The sequence below is a fragment of the Sarcophilus harrisii genome, chromosome 1 (assembly GCF_902635505.1).
Source record: "Sarcophilus harrisii chromosome 1, mSarHar1.11, whole genome shotgun sequence".
Lineage (NCBI taxonomy): Eukaryota > Metazoa > Chordata > Mammalia > Dasyuromorphia > Dasyuridae > Sarcophilus > Sarcophilus harrisii.
In genome coordinates this window covers 272782029-272796018 of record NC_045426.1, presented here as the reverse complement: position 1 = coordinate 272796018, position 13990 = coordinate 272782029, and the positions used below count along the sequence as shown (strand labels likewise).

The window sequence follows — 13990 nt, the reverse complement described above, 5'->3', positions numbered from 1 at the left end:
TTTCTAGAAGATCCTTTGTCTTGGATAATATTAAAGAAAAACACCGATACATAAAGTTAGTTTGTAGGATGCTTCTTGGTTGCCCAGGATATATAAACAGAAAGTATTTCATTCCAGAGCATTTTCCAACAGAGCCTATCAGGAGTGGGAAGAACAGGTAAAGATGCTTCTGTTTCCCAAAGTGTCATCTTTAGCACCAGCGACTGATGAGTGGGGATATGTTAAGTCAAAAAACCTCTTTTTTAGTAAGTGCGCAAAATGCAAACGACATCTTACAAAATGCAGGAACATTCGATCTTAGGAGCTAGGAATAGCATGATGAAGAGATTACCTAAGCTCTTTGAATAAAGAATGTAGTATCAATTAAGCACTACTGGGTCTTGGGTGTGTTAAAAAATGAATTATTCCCAGTGACCACATAGAGTGCTGAAACATGACCATGTACAATTTTATTATGCCATTGGTCCATACCAACCCAAGAGCAGAGTACTCCTGCCCTCCCTAGAGGTATCAAATTGGCAGGGACTTTTGCTCTTAACATGACTCGCCAAAAATAATCATGCTTCTCTTCCTTTTCTACCAGCCTAATATGCATTCATTCCTACAGTTTGATAGTCTTTCAGGCTATGGAGACATGGAATCTGATTGCTACTCTTGAGAAGAGAAGTTTCAGCAAGTATAATGTAAAGATCTTAGAGCTCCACTAAATGGAGCAGAAGTGGAAATAGCTCCCTGATCATGGGGATACTTTTATAGGCTTCCCATTTTTATCATATTGATAAACCAGCATTTTGATACAGTGGGAATTGGCTGGTGAAATCCAGGGACTACTGGTTATTGAGAAGTTATGATTGGTATAGAACTGGACAGGCTGCTTTTGACACTTAAAGAAAGCTTTGAGTGTTCCAGCTGCCATGGTACGGAATCGCTTGCTGATAAAACAATAGAGGAAGAAGTTGATTGCAGTGTTCAACAGGGCCAGCATGTTGGCAATGTCTGATATAATATGAACCAACCAGCTATTGTGGATAGGTGACACATAAAGGTGATAGAGGATCATTATGATTCTGGGAGCCCAAAGTGTGGCAAAAATGGAGGTGATGGTGAACAGGATAGCTGTGGTTTTTCCTGTGGAGTAGCCACGGAGTCTGAAATTACTTTTTCGCCTAAGTTTGTATACAATGATAGAATTCAAGATGAAAAAAATGGAGCAGGGCACCAGGTACACGGTGAAGCAGTGAACCCAGATGAGGACATGGTGCATAGAAGTACTGATATAGTCTTCAATCCATATATTGGGCCACCAGTAATATGGGATGCTCGTCAGAAAGCAGGTAATGTAAACACTTACGATGACTTTTCGAGTGCGAGCTGGATAGGAGACAGTGTGGTATTTGAGTGGATGGCAGACTGCAATATACCTGTCAATAGTTAATGGGACAGTAATCCAAATGGAAGTGTGGATGGAAGAAAATTCCAGAACTTCTATGATTTTGTCTGGGACATGAGGCATCTGTTTGTTTAAGATAAAATCTTCCAGCAAAAAATCTACAAACACAATGAAGAAGAGGACCATGATGTCAGCAGCAGCAAGGGCTAAGAGATAGTTGTAGGATGACTTCTGTCTCCGCGCCACTAGCTGGGACAGGATAATCACAGTTAGGATGTTGGCTGCAGAGAAAAGAGAAATTAATTTTGTTAAGAAGCACACATGACTTTTTGGTTAACATCAATCCCCAAGCCCACATCTCATGGGTTTATGCAGTGGCAACCACAGCAAAGTAGAGACAAAAGCTCAAATTCTTTTTAAACAGTAGTATACATTTTACTGCTTTATAGACAACAATAATTTAAATTGGTCCTGGTAGGTGACATGGAGATTGACTGAATGAACCCTTGAGATTTCCTTCCCCCATTAGACTGCAAGCCTCTTGAGGACAGGAAAATCTTTTGTCTCTTTTTATATTCCTATCACTTAGAAGAATATACAATACATAATAAATGTTTATTGATTTTTTGATTGATTCCTGATTGGAGATTCTAGACTTAGGATTCTAAGAAACATGATTTTCAGGTTTGTTTTCAAATTCTACTTCATCCTTTTGTATCTGTTTCTTTAGTCAATAGCTTTCTGAATAAGTGTGGGTAAATGTATTTTTCTCTTCTCTGAAATTAGAAAATTGGATAAATGATATCTTCTTTTGGAGATTTTTATTGATCCACTTTATTTTTATATCTCCTACATTTGCCAACATATTTCACTTTTCTCCCCCCCTTCCAGGAAGCTACCTTTTATAATAAAGAAAAAAAAGAGAGTAGGGAACTAATAATTCTACAAAATTAACCAAGATACCAAACAATTTTGATTTTATATGTAGAGTCTATCACTCATAGTCTCTTTTTTCTTTATCCCTTACCTTATTACCAATAAAAAAGAGAAATGCTTTTTCATATTTTTTCTGGTACCAAGCTTGGTAATTATAATTAAGTTTTTATTTTTTTTTTTAGAATTTTGAACATACACACCAAAAAAGTACACTTCCATATATCTAGCATAATACCAAGGATTGCATATTAAAGCATGCATCTCCATTTTGTCTGGCTATTTAAAAAAACTACAATAATTTCATTTTACTTTCAATTTTTTTCTGATTGTCATATTTCCTTCTTTCCTGTATATTCAAAAATGTTTCAGTGGCCCACTTTTTGGGCATTACCATTGCCACACATCCTCCTCTCCTTTAAGGATGTAAAAACAACAAATCTTTGGAATGAGTAAGTCTAGTTAAACAAAAGAGAATACACATGGTGGCCATATCCAAAAATGTATGTTACTTTTTGACTCTTAAACTCATCAATTCTCTCTGCAGATGGATAACATGCTTCATTGTAGTTCTTCTGGAGACATAGTTGGTTATTACATTGAAGGAAGTTCTAATATCTTTCAAAGTTATTTATTTTTATAATATTATTGTCCTTGTTTAAATTGTTCTGGTTTTGCTCATTTCTCCCTGCATCAGGTCATACCACATAAAATGTTTTACAACTGTCATTATTGCCATTTCTTATGGTTCAGTATTATCTAATTGTATTCATATATCAAAATTTTTCCAACCAATCTATATAAAGAGCAGTTCCTTAGATTTGTGAGAAATGCTAAAAAGTTGGGTTTCCACAGAGTGTTGCACACTTTGAAGTAATGTGGGATAGCAGGTACTACTGACCAAGAAGTTTTCAGAATGTGAGAAATTAAGAAAAGTTAAGATTCTCAGAACAATTAAGTCATCAATAGAAGCCTTGTGCAAAGAATTAGGGGGCTAGGAAGGCACAGGTGAACTCAGCCAATCAGAAAATCCTGTGGTTTTGAGAAAACCATAAACTTGAGATAATAGCTGATCCAGTCCAAAGTAGTTGGGGTCAGTGACCTGACTTGACCAAACCACTATTGCACCTGTTTAATAGGCTAATTGAATATTAAACAACACACCCCATAGCAAGAGTTTTTCGTCATTTTTGAACAGGGAATGAATGATGAAGGAAAAGGGACATATTTATACATACTTAAGGAAAAACATAATAATGGGCTGTACCAGAAAGATTGTAACCTGAAAGGGAACAGACCAATCCATTCTCTGAAGACAGGGACTGAGCCAAACTAACAAGTATAAAGCTTCTCCCACTTCTGTATTCAGCATTCCCTTTTACTGAAGAGAAATGGGGTTAGAAAGGTTAAGATGATTCCTTAAGATTCTTCTTTAATAAATTTTCCTCAATATCTGATTTTCAGTGTCAGGAGTGTATTTCTAACAGATTCTAGTCCTTCATGCTTTTTAAAATTGCAAATCCCTTTCAGTATCATGGAGTTTATTTTGTTTGTTGACTATTTTCTCCCCAGTATTATCCTTCCTTTTAGCCTGTCTTCCATTTTGACATGTTTCCTTATTGAATATGATGCATTTTTACACTAAACTATTTTTTTGTTCAACTTTCCTTTGTCTTTTTCCAATAAGAGTGATATTCATTTTCCCTTACTCCTTTCTCAATGTTTGTATTTTTTCAGTGATAAGAAACATCAAATTCTACTCACTTTTTTCTTCTTGCTATATTGGTGTGTTCCTTTTATCCTCCTTTCTCAAGTGTTATAAAATGGTTACCTGTCATTACTACTACTACTAGTAGTCAGCATTTATATGGGCTTTAAGGTTGGTAAAGCATTTTACAAATATTTTCTCCTTTTATCTTTCCAAGATCTCTATTTTACAGAGGAGGAAAATGAGTCTGGTAGAGGTTCTATCACTGTAATCCAGGGTCATACAACTAAGGGTCTGAGGCCACATTTGGATTCTGGTCTTCCTGCTACAGATTTCATACTTATAATGTGACCTTCCCACGAGTTAGCCAAAAGGCAATACTTTTAAGTTGTACAATGTGTGACTTGGAGCTCATGTTACAAGTCCAAAAAGATGAAGTGGATGGGTGCAAAGAATTAGTAACTCAGGGCAAAATGATAAATACATTTAGATTACTTAGATTAAAAATACTCCTTTAACTCATATAGTATAGAGTTGTATAAACAATCTCAAGCTTTGGATTCCTGTAACAGTATTGATTTTCCATGGCTAAAAAGTTCCCTCGGTTTCCTTATCTGTAAAATGCGGTTTTTTTTTAAGGTCAAAAGGAGAAAATATTTGTAAAGTGTTTTGCAAACCTTAAAGCTTTGGATATGTAAGACAAGCTCTTTTGATTTTGGTAAGGATAAATTTGCCTTTTGAAGACCCAGGGGGCCACTTAGTGAAATCTCCATATAGAACAGTCTTCTTAGCACAAAGTGAGAAGATATTTAGCCAGTGTGTCTCCACAATGTAACCACACTAGTTCTGGCTCATGCTAAAGGGCTGTTTCACAATTGGTTTTGAGAGGTCTATTCTTTCTCTTCCTCCCTATCTCAAAATGCTATGGAAAATTGTTTTGAAGTGGTGGAGAGTTAAGTGCCCAAATCACATTACAGGTTGACTGGCTCTGGGCTCTTACTTCGGTCCCTTTCTGATTCGCCTTGATCATTACACTAAAAGCTTTGTATACTACTTGCATGCAGAATAGGATGGCAATCAAATTACCAACAGCTTTCATCAGAGCTGATAGAAGTTTACCCACATGATTAGGGATAATTCAGGGGTTTGAGTTCACAGTATGCGTGGGAACAGTGCTGCTGCAAAAACTTGCTGCCTTTAAGACCGTGACAATAAATTGAGTAAAATTAATGCTCATCTGGCATTTGTCCAGCATTTAAATAAAAACAGCATTCCTTCATTAGACTGCTAAATCTTTTAGGGTCTGAGATTTGAGGTTATTTTAAATCAGTTGAAATCCTAAAGTTTGAGTGGGGGCACATCCACCTCTTGAGTCAAATCTTCCCCAATGCTTGCAGCTGGTTGGTAGAGCATTCAGAGAACTAAGCCTGGAGACAAGAAGACAAGAATTCATATCTAGTCTTGGATTCTTAATAACCGTGTGAGCCTGGGCAAATCATTTAACCTCTTTTTCCTCATTTGTGAAACAGGGATAATAATTGCACTTACCTTGTAGGATTGTTGTAAGGATCAAATCAAATGAAGCACTTAGTACAATAACTGGCACATGGTAGGTCCTATATAAACATTGACTATTATTACTATTATATTTGTAAAGCACTTTACAAACTTTAATAGCTATTATTACTATTGGATAGCTTGCCACCACAATAGGGATGTTCAAGGACTATCTTTTAATTCTAAAGGCCCTATACTTTATGCAATAGAGACTATCTCTAAAAATGTATGTAAATTGATTTTGGGGAAATTAAAGAAAATCGTGTTTTAGGCAAACATTTTATAATGAGAGACAATAAGGGGCTGGTACTTAGAAAGCTGATCTCTTAAGTCAAAAAGACCTAGGTTCAAATTCTATTTCTCTACATTCTAGTTGTGTAACCCAGGGAAATTTCATTTAATCTCTCAATGCTCTGGCATTTCCCTAAGACTTTTAAGTTGCATCAAAGATGCCAATCTGTATTGGTTAGATGGGCTTTTCTCACCTGGAAGTTACCTATACCAATGTAATCACTGTTTCTTTTCTTATTGTACAACAGTTGACCAATTATCTATTGTAAAGACTGATTTTGCATATAAAATAACAATACCTTTTTACTTGCTCTTTTCTCAAATTTCAATTTTCCTAAACTGAAATATGCTTAAAATAAGGTATATCTATACTGAGTTGTACTTGCTAAAAGTACAAAAGGATTAAAAAACACTATATTTTCCACATGCATATATGTTTGGTTTTATAGGAAAGTTTAGGATTTCATACTGTGAGCCAGATTGTATAGGATGTTCAACTTGGAGTCAGAAAGGCTGATATTTAAGTCCCCCTTTCTTAACTGTGTAACTCTGGACAAATTATTCAATGTATTTAGGCTTTAGTTTCCTCATTTGTAGAAGGAAAGTGTTGGACTTGTTAACTTCCCCTTCTGGTTCTCAATCTATAATCTTAGGAGCAAAGACATTGCTTTTAAGCTTTTAAAATAGACACAGCCAACCAGCAATTTCCAATCTAGGGGGAGTGACAAGACATGTATAAAGATGGAGAACATGGGAGGTAGGCAACAATGCAAGATGACTAAGTGATAGATTAAAAAAATCTGACTGATAGACTAAAGAAATATCATGAATATACATGTGCATATGAGTATGTGTCTCTAAGGTCACAACATCAATTGATAGTCGTGAATTATCTCCCAAATGATAAAAGGGCACGTGCTCATCACTAGAATTGGTGTATTAGGAAACTAGGTCCTTGTGTTTGGAAAGAGTTCATGGAATGAGGGGTTTGAGCTGAGGTTGGAGAGTTGGCACAGGGTTTGCTTGACTGGGTAGATGATGAGAAAAGGAGTACCAAACTAAGGATATGAAACAATATTAATTGTGTGTAAATGGGGGTACTTACGATGGTGGATTTTAGGGCAATGTAAGTGGGTGGTTTAGGAATGTAGGTTAGAAACAGCATCATAGAGAAGTTAAGCATCATACCCAGGATTAAAGTGACAAAGCTGGAACTTGAACTTGTTTTCTGATGCCAAATAATAAATATATTTCACTTACCAAAAACATTTATTAAATAACAACTGCATTCATATCTCCGTACTGGCCATTGTAGATGGGGTATTTGGGGACTGGAATGGTAAAGATTCAAAAAGAAATAAAATACATTGTCCGTGCATTGAATAGTTCTAGTTCATGGATAGTTGCAGATGTCTTTAAAAAAATCAGTGATTACAAGAGGACCTATTTCAATAAGATAATTTCCCTTGTCCTGGCTCTCTCTCATGTCTGGAATGATCCATTCCCTCATTTACAAGGTTTGACTTTTCTGGCTTCCTTCAAGATCTAACTTAAGACTTACCTTTTCCAGGTGGCTTTTTCCATTCCCCCTTCTCTTCTGGAAGCTAATGTCTTCCTCTGTGATATTGTCTTTCATCTACTCTGAACATACTTTGTATGTACTTGGTAAGCTGCATGTTGTCTCCTCATTTAGAATGTCATTTTCTTACAGTGACCATTTTGCTTTTATCTGTATCTCAAGTGCTTAGTACTTGAGGTACAATTCCTGGCTCAGAGGAAGTACTTAATAAATGCTTATTAACTGATGTTGACCCTCAGTGCAATTCATCATTATGCAGAGTGCAGTCCCCAGGGAGTATCTGAGGAATCTCTTTTCTTTTGCCAAGTTGATCTAGCACCCAGGATCCATATTTTGAATTTGGCAAGGACTAAGAACAGCAACATTTTCACACAACAGATGTTCTCAGTCTCTTCTCCAACTATGAAAAAATATTGTGTCATAACTAGAAGAAACAAAACCTTTTTTCCTTTCTCTTGGAGTTGCCCCATGGAACTATTTTCCCCTGCCCCTTCCATTACTCTTCCCTCCATCTTCCCCAAAGTTTCCTTGGTTCTAGACTTCCTAGTATGATAAAAAATGTTGGAGGCAGGTTATGCTGACTCAGCTTTTGGAAAAAGATAGCGCAATAGCGTGACATAGTGAAGAGGGCTTGCTGTACAATTTTTGGGCCTTGAATAAATTTTACCTTTGAAGTTATGATTGGAGAAATACAGTTTGGTGATGTATGATCTTGGACAAGTTATATGCATGTTAGCAAGTCACTTTATATCTCTGAACTTTTTTTCTTTACCTACAAATTTAATTCAATTCAATAAATATTTGTTATATACCTACTCGATTCCTGGCATTAGATTCTGGGCATGTAGTAGTGATTAACAACAACAAAATATCTGCACTTAACACAGGTCCTAGAATATAGTAAGCACTTAATAAATATTGATTGATTGAGGACTTATATACTATTTGTAGTTGGACTAGATCATGGATTTTTAAATTTTATTTTTATTTTTATGAAATCTTTTAATTACAAAACATATACATGAGTAATTTTTCAACATTGACCCTTGCAAAGCTTTCTGTTCCAAATTATCCCCCTCTTTCTTCCCACTCCCTCCCCTAGATGTCAGGTAATTAAATACATGTTAAATATGTTAAAATATATGTTAAATCCAATATATGTATGCATATTTATAAAGTTATCTTGCTGCACAGGAAAAATTGAATCAAGAAGGAAGAAAAAGAAAAACTGAGAAAGAAAACAAAATGCAAGCAAAAAACAACAGAGAGAGTGAGAATGCTATGTTGTGTTCCACACTCTGTTCTCATGGTTCTCTCTCTGGGTGTAGATGGCTCTTTTCATCACTGCACAAGTGAAACTGGTTCGAATCATTTCAGTATTGAAGAGAGCCATGTCCATCAGAATTCCATCATCATATAGTCTTGTTGTTACCATGTATAATGATCTCCTAGTTCTGCTCATTTCACTTAGCATTAGTTCGTGTAAGCCTCTCCAGGTCTCTCTGAAATCATCTTGTCATTTCTTACAGAACAATAATATTCCATAATGTTCATATACCATAATTCATTCAGCCATTCCCCAACTGATGAACATTTACTCAGTTTCCAGTTTCTAGTCACTACAAAAAAGGCTGCCACAAACATTTTTGCACATGTGGGTCCCTTTCACTTCTTTAAGACCTGTTTGGGAGATCCCAAAGAGATTTAAGTCCAGTAGTAATATTGCTGGATCAAAGGGTATGCACAGTTTGATAACTTTGTGAGCATAGTTCTAAATTGCTCTCCAGAATGGCTGGATCCCTTCACAGTTCCACCAACAATATATCAGTGTCCCAGTTTTCCCACATCCCCTCTAATATCCATCATTATCTTTTCCTGTCATTTTAGCCAGTCTGAGAGGTGTGTGTCTCAGAGTTGTCTTAATTTGCTTTTCTCTGATCAATAGTGATTTGGGGTACCTTTTCATGTGGCTACAAATAGTTTCAATTTCTTCATCTGAAAATTGTCTGTTTATATCCTTTGAACATTTATCAATTGGGGAATGGCTTGAATTCTTATAAATTCGAGTCAATTCTCTATATATTTTAAAAGTGAGGCCTTTAAGATCATGGATTCTTAAACTTTTTTATATCATAAATCCCATGGGCAGATAGATATAACCTGCTCAGAAGAATGTTTTTCAATGTATAAAATATATGATTACAAAGATAACCAATTATTCTGAAATATAATTATCAAAATATTTTTTTAAACAAGTCCATGAATTTTCAGCTAAAGAACTTTTGGAAATGATTTGCAAGAGTCTTTTCATCTCTGAAAGTTATAAATCAAAATTCTTGAATTTTTGAAGTTCAAAGAAACCATCTTTCCTTGTTGACTCAGAAATAGGAAGTGATGATATTTGGCATTTAGAGTCGTCTTGCTCCTTTTTGTATCATGCAGTGGACCTCTAATACTCAATCAGTTTCCTTTCCTTTTCTACCCTCTCTCTTCTGCTGTTAAATGGAATAATAGAAACGACTAGCCACAAATGCTGTGACAAAATCATCATAATAATAGTAGTGACAAGGAATGGAGAAGACCAAACTCAAGTTTGAAGCCTCAAGGGTTCAAAAAGCTGCAAAGGACTAGAGACAATACAGAACCAGGCATTCTAAGGTCAATGTGATAAAAATACCAAAGGAAATCCAAATAGACTATTGTGGAATTAAGACTAGTGTTGATTGATTTATTGCTGCCACAAATCTCTCAGACTTCATGTGACCTTTTATTGAGCAAGCAAATGGTGTAGTGGAAAGAAAACTACAGATTAGAGGACTGATTCAGGTCTTGGCTCTGCTACTTGCTATCTGTTGTTTAATATTTATGGCTTCAGTTATTTCATTGGTTAGTTGAGGGTGTTGAGTTGATGATGTCAAAGGTCCCTTTCCCCTCCAGTTCTGAATTTGCCATTCCATGATCCTTAATGAGTCAGCATCATTTATTAAGCACCTTCTATGTGCCAGGAATTATGCTATGTTCTGAGGATATAAAGAAAAATAAAAAAAGATTCTTTGTAGTCTTTGGTTGACACATCCTTAGAACAGCATTCTTTGGACTAAAGGGATCATCCTGAAGTGGGAAAATCATTTATTTTAGTCAATAAGCTTTTTTTATCAAGTATTTTGTAAACCTTAAAACATAATATAAATGTTATCTACTATTATGTACTATATAAATGCTGCTATTATTAATTATTAATAGAAACATATATTAATTATTAATATTGATAGATATTAATGATTAATAAAAGCAGCATTTATATAGTGCATAATAGAAGCCAGAATTTATGTAGCACTTTAAAGTTTACAAAGTACATTTAAATCTTTGTCTACATAGCATTTATATGCTATAAATATGCTGGCTATAATAACAATAACTAATAATAGCCAGTCTTCATACAGTGTTTTAAGTTTTGCAAAGTATGTTATATATATGTTCACATATTTGATTCCCACAACAATTCTGTAAGGTAGATACTATTATTATCTGCATTTCACAGATAAGGAAATTGAGTCTGAAGTAAGTTAAATTACTTTGCCACAGATTCACACATCTAGTGTCTGAGGCAGAATTCAAACTCACATCTTCTTGATTCCAAGTACAACATTCTAACTATCTACTACATCACTTAATAGCTTCAAAATGAGGATAAAAGACCTTCTCATTGAGGAATAACCCTAGTTTCCTGTGTGACAGGCCAGGACACCCCTCCACTATATCAAAGAGGTAAGAGACCTGGATCCTAACAACCCTCAGTTATACCCTTGCCATTGAGGTGGTTTTAGTATAATTGGTTTGACCAATCCTGTCTAAATTATCCTGTATTATAAATTTAAATTTGCAAGAAATTTCCCCAAACCCCATAAAATGGGGTAAAGCATATTGCTCTAAATTAGGGATCTTTAACCTTTTGTGGATTTGGGAGCCTTTTTAATAGCCTGATAAAATCTATTCCTCTCAGATGACAGCTTTTAAAAAATTCATAATTGAAGAAAATGTTAATTTTCACTTCCAAATGAATGGAAACAAGTAATTTTTTCTCCATACAAATTCACAGGCTCCTTGAAATGTATCCCTTTGGAAGTCTGTGATCTCTATGTTAGAATCCCTGCTCTAAATCATTAACAAAGATGTTAGGAAACAGTTCATTTGTATCCTTGAAGCTGAAAAGTGCTATTTTGGAAGGAAGCTAACTAGATAAATGCCCAAGATCCACATGCAGACCTGTGATGGAGGCAGCATGGTGCCTGTGGAAAAAGTAGAGAGATTGGAGTTACAAGACCGGAGGATACCATCTTTGTAGAAGCTGGATAAACTGTATAAACTGTAATACCTCACATCCTGAATGAACAAAGAATTTATTAAATTATCTACACATGGAGAGATTATGCTAGATAACCTATTCATTCCTCGTCACATTGGGTCTTTGATCCTATAATCTTAATTCTATACTTTCCCTGAGGATAAGCTTCCCTTCTTCTGTCTGTGTCTGAATTCTAGGGACTGGACAGCATAAGGAATCTCTTAGAATTTTTCATGAGCTATCCTTTATTATTTATACTTCAAAGATGCTAATTTCATTGGGGTTAATGCTCCCTCCACCGGCACAGATTGCAACTCTTCCACGACTAAATAGATGGTTTCTAAGAGTTGCTCAACCTGAAAATTTTCATTACCCAGTGGCCAACCTGGTAATGAGGTTTATTATTTATATTCAAGATTAATCGTGTTTCTCCTTCAGAGGCTCCAGGCTTTGTACTGAAGACTGAACAATTCGACACTAATGGTAGAGATAAGAAATAGTATAAGGGAGGAACTAAGGAAAGGCTGGGGGGAGAGGAGGCAGATACAGAACACTGAGCAGTGATTTAGTTAGGATTGTGCAGGTATGTGCAGGTGTGTGACTACCTACAGGCACACATGTGTGTTCAAAAGAAAGGAAGACAGAGAATTACAAGGGCTTTCCCTTGTCTTCCCAAATCACCAGAAATCTTTAATTAAAGAGTTTGATTGGCTTTGGGAAATGAGATACATTGTATACCTCAAAGGGTGACCTCCACCAGCAATCACATGGGCTATTGGTTTGAGATGAAGGCCCTGCAGTTATACATCGTTGGGCATCATATTTGGCAAAGCCATAAGGGGTATCTGAAAAAGGGCTAACTGGTCCAGAATCTGACTACTTAGCTTCTTGGAACCAGAGTTTCAGGATGTCCTGGCGTGAGCAGACAGTATGTATCTTGTTAGGAGTTATGTTATTTCAACATTAGCAACATACTGTGAGTTGTACATGTTGCTTTGATAGCTGCCTAAGGACATGAGATCTAGCCTCTATCTGAGCAGATGAAGGAATCTACTGGGTTAGCCAATCAGTGCCCACAATAACTTAACCTTTTATTACACAGGTTGGTTATACTACCAATCAAATTATGATGTTGAAATAAAATTTCCCATTCAGTCTATAACATGGATGTTAGTCACTTAATCCTAAAATTTGAGTCAGAAGGGAGTTCAGTGGCCATATCCAATTTATATATGAAAGGAAACTGGATGAGAGCTTCTGGTTGAAGACTCTAAAGAGGGAGAAACTACTACATCTCTAGGTAGGCCATTCTACTTCTGGATAGCTCTAATTAATAGGAAAGATTCTCCTGACATGAGCCAAAATTTGCTTCTTTTCAACTTCCATCTATTGTTCCAGATTCTGCCCTCTATGGGCAAATGGAATACCTAGTTCCTTCTCCTCATTATAGCCTTTCAAATACTGGAAGATAGCTAATACCAGACCTCCAAGTCTTCTTGACTTTAGGTTAAACATTCCCAATTTCTTTAACCAGTCTTCATATGGCATAGACCTTTCATCATTTTGGTTGCTCTCTCTTGGGCACTCTCTACCTTATCAATGTCTTTCTTAAACCATGGTTCCTAGAACTGAATGTAATACTCTAAGTGGGGTCAGATAAATATTACATACATAGGAACTGTTCCCTTCCCAAAAGTAGGATTGGAATGCCTTGTCAATTAAACTAAGTTTGATATTTCTGCTCCCTTCCACCATCATTTATTTTCTTTCATTGAAAAAAGGTTTAGTAATAGCTTTTATTATTACATGATACCATATTATGATCAGAGAAATATGATGAGAAATAGTTATACTTCATAAATCTTAAAGTGCTATATAAATGCCAATTTTATTATTACTACTATTATTATATTTTAAGATATTCCCTTCCCTCCTTACCTCATCCCACACACATACCCAATGGCCCTCTACTTTGGGACAAAACAAAAACAGTTAAACAGTGACTGATAGTGAGTACGTCTGAGAATATATATATATATATATATGTATATATATATATATATATATATATATATATATATGACATTGCATACCCAGAGTCTCTCACCTTTCAAAAAAAGGAAGGAGGTCTCACTTCCGTTTGTTATTGCCAAGCACAGTTTTTATCCAAAGCATATTACATTCTGC

At 35.6% G+C, this 13990-nt stretch overlaps 1 protein-coding gene across 1 annotated transcript in view; it reads right to left on the bottom strand.

Moving 5' to 3' along the window:
• Nucleotides 1-428: 428 nt before the first annotated feature.
• Nucleotides 429-13990, bottom strand: part of GPR139 (G protein-coupled receptor 139) — a 52328-nt gene continuing 38766 nt past the window's right edge. The window contains exon 2 of the mRNA XM_031942569.1: nucleotides 429-1671. Within this exon, the coding sequence (XP_031798429.1) occupies nucleotides 737-1671 (935 nt within the window). The 3' untranslated portion in view covers nucleotides 429-736. The remainder of the gene's footprint in view (nucleotides 1672-13990) is intronic.